The sequence below is a fragment of the Buceros rhinoceros genome, unplaced genomic scaffold (assembly GCF_000710305.1).
Source record: "Buceros rhinoceros silvestris isolate BGI_N320 unplaced genomic scaffold, ASM71030v1 scaffold205, whole genome shotgun sequence".
NCBI classification, from domain to species: Eukaryota; Metazoa; Chordata; class Aves; order Bucerotiformes; family Bucerotidae; genus Buceros; species Buceros rhinoceros.
In genome coordinates, this window is record NW_010414288.1 from 1,828 (window position 1) to 6,782 (window position 4,955).

At 43.9% G+C, this 4,955-nt stretch overlaps 1 protein-coding gene across 1 annotated transcript; it reads left to right on the top strand.

Annotated features, from left to right (window-relative positions):
• Positions 1-883: 883 nt before the first annotated feature.
• On the top strand, positions 884-4,285 carry WNT2 (wingless-type MMTV integration site family member 2; the record flags this gene model as incomplete). The annotated part of the gene is made up of 2 exons (XM_010137026.1): positions 884-1,161; positions 4,021-4,285. Coding segments are annotated over 2 exons (543 nt in total), but the record flags the coding sequence as incomplete, so codon positions are not given.
• Positions 4,286-4,955: the final 670 nt, after the last annotated feature.

Sequence of the window (4,955 nt, forward strand, 5' to 3'; positions counted from 1 at the left end):
TTTCCATGCTAAAAACCTTTTAAAGTATGAAAATATCCCATTACCGTAAACAGAGTTGTGCCAATAAAACGTAGCTCTATATTATAAACTGGTACATCTTAAAATAAACATAGGCCATTACTGCATTGAATTATGTACCCACTAGCCTGACAGTAAGCCTGGTCTAGAAATGCAGATAACCTTTGGCATAATAAAGTGTCTCCATTAAGAGAAGGGAAAACTGCCCGAGCAGCTGGCATGTAGCAGTCACATCTGCCAGGCCAGCTCCTGCCTGCAGCATGACACAAGCAGCGCTTGTGTTAATGGAACTTGTTTGTGTGAATTATGGTTACTGGGCTTGGTTCTAGGCAGAAAACCTAAATTTAACTCATTTTCAGAAAATAACACCCAGGGTTTCTCCCTACTGCCTTTTAAGCAGACAAGTTTGTCCCAAGTGCTTCGGAAAGGAAAATCTAGTTCCTAAAGTTACTTGCAGTATTTTGCAACATACATGTTGTTCCAGTGTCCCTATTTAGTAATTTCTTAAACTATCTCTGAAGTAGCACTTCATATATTTTTCTAAATCGATCCAACATGATAGAAATACCATCTGTCCTGTTCACGTGTCTGTACAAAACAAGAGATCCACAAAAGTATATTAATCAATATCAGAAGGAAATGTTTAATATTTTCCAACTCTAACACTATATTGATGAGCTTTTACCAGGGAGGGGTCCAAGTTTAAGCCATGACTAATTCTGGCTCCAGGGGATGTGTATTTGCGTGATTTCAACCCAGTTTTATCTTTTGCTCAGCAAAAAAGTCCGGGCTGACGGGCTGGAGTTAGGATAGCCACTCAAACTAACTACCCCAACAACGGTTAAAACTACTCCTTTTGTTTCAGGTAGTCGGGAATCTGCCTTTGTACATGCCATCTCCTCGGCTGGAGTTGTTTTTGCCATCACCAGGGCGTGTAGCCAAGGGGAGCTGAAATCCTGCTCCTGCGATCCCAGGAAGAAAGGCTCTGCCAAGGACAGCAAGGGCCATTTTGACTGGGGTGGCTGCAGCGATAACATCGACTACGGCATCAAATTTGCCAGAGCCTTCGTGGATGCCAAAGAACGGAAAGGAAAAGATGCAAGAGCACTGATGAACCTTCACAACAACAGGGCTGGAAGAAAGGTGGGTGTCTGTCCAACAGATGCCTGGAGATGCTCTCAGTGAGCTCTCGCGGGTCTGGGGCAGGTAGCAGCTGGCCCTTGCTGACTTTTCTCAGCAGTTAGGAAGAACTCTGGGATGAGCGGGAGACTGAGATGCCATTTCTGACTCCCTTGGAGGGTCAGTGTGACAGAGATGTCCAAATAGACTGAGTGCCAGTGCTTAACAGGGCTCCGTCTGAGTCAGTTCAGTGGCTCCTCGTGGGGGAAGTTAAGTACGAGCCCAAGTCATTGCAGGATCACTTGGGATGGGGGTTTTGTTTTGTGCCTAACCCTTACATATGGAGGAGTTTTAGTTTTGACATTCCTGAGGCAGGCTGAAGACACAGTGAAGAACAGGCTTGGCTATTAAAGAGCAACTTCAAAATAGCACTGGAGAGAGAAAAATCCTGTCCATTCCTGTCAACGTGAACTGATCGGAGATAAAATTACTTCACTTTTTAAGAAAATAAATCCAAAATACATGTCCCTTCAAAAGGCATTGGCCTTGGAGCAGGACATGGTCTAATCAAACCCCAAAATACCATGCCTGCATTAGCCTTTACTTCTTTGTCGTGGGTGAGCAGAAGGAGTGATTGCCGGGCATATGGCCCGCTGCTGGTGCAAGAGCTGAGGAGTGCTCACACTAACGTTTCGTGGTGGTAGCTGTAAATAGTAAGAATAATGCATGAAACTGAAACATGCTGTTTCATTATTCAAAACATATTCAAAATTTACTGCTTCCATGACATCCATAACAGAGACAAATATTTTATAGTGCTAGATTAAGCACCTCCAAAATGATTTGTAAAGACTGCTTGATTCTTGTCTTTGGTTTTGCTTGGTATATATATTCAGTAGGAAGTAAAGTGCTCATATTCTGATCTTTTTCTATGAAAAATTTCCCGTTATAAACTGTAAAATTGTTCTGCATTAACTAGCCCCTATTAGAAGAAGATCTGATTTCAATGAACTGCACTGCAAGTGGGTAATTTTTCTGATAAATGTTTCTCCTTCAGCACCTTTCCTCCACCTGTTTACTACCAGGAGGTGTAACTCGTGTGTAGCGTAGACAGCTGAGTCTGTTCAGAGCAGCGACATGCATTGCTCTGGCTGTACTTACGTCACTGACAAAGGAGGCTGCAGTCCACAACACAGGCAAAGGCTTTGTAGGGGTGAATTAGCTCCATGCTGGGAAGTACCTGCTGTAATAGTGGAGTATCTTACTAAGTTTAAGAAAATACATATACTAAGACGGTAATGGCAAGCTGGTAGGTTTTTTAGAAAAATATTAAGAGACTTTAATAAGTGTATTTGATAAAAAAAAAAAATTGGCAAATTCTTATATGCTCTAGGACCTGCTTCCTTCTAGGAAGGAAGGAGGGACCCCTTCCCCCCTAGGAAGGGATGCTGTTCTGTATCCACAGTGCGATAGTGTAGGTTTGGCTTTGCAGGGATCTCCCTGCCTCAGCCCACCCACAAGCCTGGATCTGGGTAAGCCCTGCTGTGCTCTCGGCTTTTTCTCAACCCCAAAAAGGTGTCAGGAGGTTTCTTTTAAACCTAGACTGTTCAGATTATACTAATTCAAAACCACATGTTTATAATATTCCCATGTGAATCACACAAAACAATATCCTGTATATGAATACAGGAACATCACTGACAAAAAACTGAAGTCCTGCATTCCTATGTGCTTCTTGCACTATTGCAGCAAGTTGTTTTAAACATTAAAGTAGTTAAACTGATTTCTATTCAGATAATTAAAACCGAGCACCTACATAAATCCCACTTTTGTGACAGTACCGTTGGCAGTGAAGTGGGGCTGTGGTCATGTCAGTCACTTCTTTGAAGTAGTCACATCTTTACAAGGTGGAAAGAAACTTAAAAGTACTTTGGTTCTATAACACATTCTCACTATATTAGCAAGTACTGACCGAAAAAGGCTGCCCCACTGTGCATCGGTCTCACTTTTAATCACGGAGCTTTCCTCCCTTGCCTTCCTCCCATGATGCTGTTCCCCTTGAACAAACTCTAAAATGTTCATATTTCATGAACCCTTAAGGCATGATATTTATGGATCAAATATCCATATCTTCAGAATTAGGAATGAATTATTTATTGAATATGAACCCGTCTGTTGTTCTCCAGCATCATCCAGATAGCTTAAATGTCTGAGATGAAGCTGAAATTGCTTTAATGCTATCCAGACATTGAATTAATGATGAAGGTGATCGCTGCAGTGCAAGCTAATGAAGGTCTTGTTCTAAACTGTTTTTTAAAAGGCTTGTAAGCATGTTAAAAATCCTGTGTTTCACAGTTTTGCATAGATCTGATGCCTAGCCCAGGTACAATGCTTTGTACGGTCTCTGCAAAATCATTTCAATATGAAAAGCCTACGAGTTCCTGGGTAATATTTGAAACGGTATTCAGGGCAAAGGGTAACCTCATGAAGGTGAGCTAGAGAGGGTCAGCATGGCGGGTGCTTCAGTGGGCGTGATGGGGAAAGGGGCTACCTTCGCCTACCAAGGGCCTGGGTGGTTCTGTCCATTTCCCAGCTCGTTTCCTCCTGCCCAGTCTGTGTCCTAGCGTTAGGGACCATCTCGATCCTCGGGATGACTGGCAGGGGCGGGGAAGGGAAGCCACTAGCCGGAGGACTGTGTGTGTGGTTGCAACCAGAGCAACCCAACCATGTGGGGATGACTTGATGCTACCAGTGGGTGTCACTACAGACCGTGCTTTGGAGACCCGTTGCAAACCTGGCATTAGGGGATGGGTGGAAAAGGGCTGAGAAGCCTTAAATTACAGTTTGTTTTACCTGTGTGTATTTTACTGCATTTCTAAACAGGCCGTGAAGCGGTTTTTGAAACAGGAGTGCAAGTGTCACGGTGTGAGTGGATCATGCACTCTAAGGACCTGTTGGCTGGCCATGGCAGACTTCAGGAAAACAGGAGATTACCTGTGGAAGAAATACAATGGAGCAATTCAGGTGGTCATGAATCAAGATGGCACGGGTTTCACTGTGGCTAATAAGAGGTTTAAGAAGCCAACTAAGAATGACCTGGTATACTTTGAAAGCTCTCCAGACTACTGTATCAGGGACAGGGATGTAGGTAAGCCTCTACTGTCACCTGTGAATGGTTTTATTTCAGCCATTTGTACTTTGAAGGTCAAAAATCATCATCATTATTGAGTGTGTGTGTGTATGTATATAAAAATCCATGCACGTACAAGAACAATAGCTCCTTGATGTCGCTAGATGTTTGACAGCTGATTGTTCTAACATAATTCAGCAGTTTCTTCCAGATGCTATGGAGCCCTGGAGATGCTGAAAGGCAAAAGATGGTTTTAGGACAAGTTTGAATTATGCTGCAGAGTCAGGTCCGTACTGTACACAGCCACATACACGCTTGTATCACACAGCTCACTTCAGAGCTGCCAGATGTAACTAACAGCAGCCCCAAGTCCCATGATGTCCCAAAGATACCACCTCCTGTCACATTACTTCTCTTCCATGTTGTTATGCTACTGCTGCAGGCTCCCAAGAGACCAGTGTCCTCCTTTATCTGCACATTCCCCACAGATCGCTGTGGACCCCCAGCTGTTGACATACTTCACCCCACTGGTAAGGCAGGAGGTACAGCAGCTTGGTGAAGACCATGCTTGCACCAGTCAATGCAGCTGTCGGTAAGGTGGTGCTCAGCAGCTGGAGGATGTGCAGGTGGACGAGAGAACTGAGGTCGGTGAGAACTGCATCGAGTGACACAGCTGTTTATTCCCCTT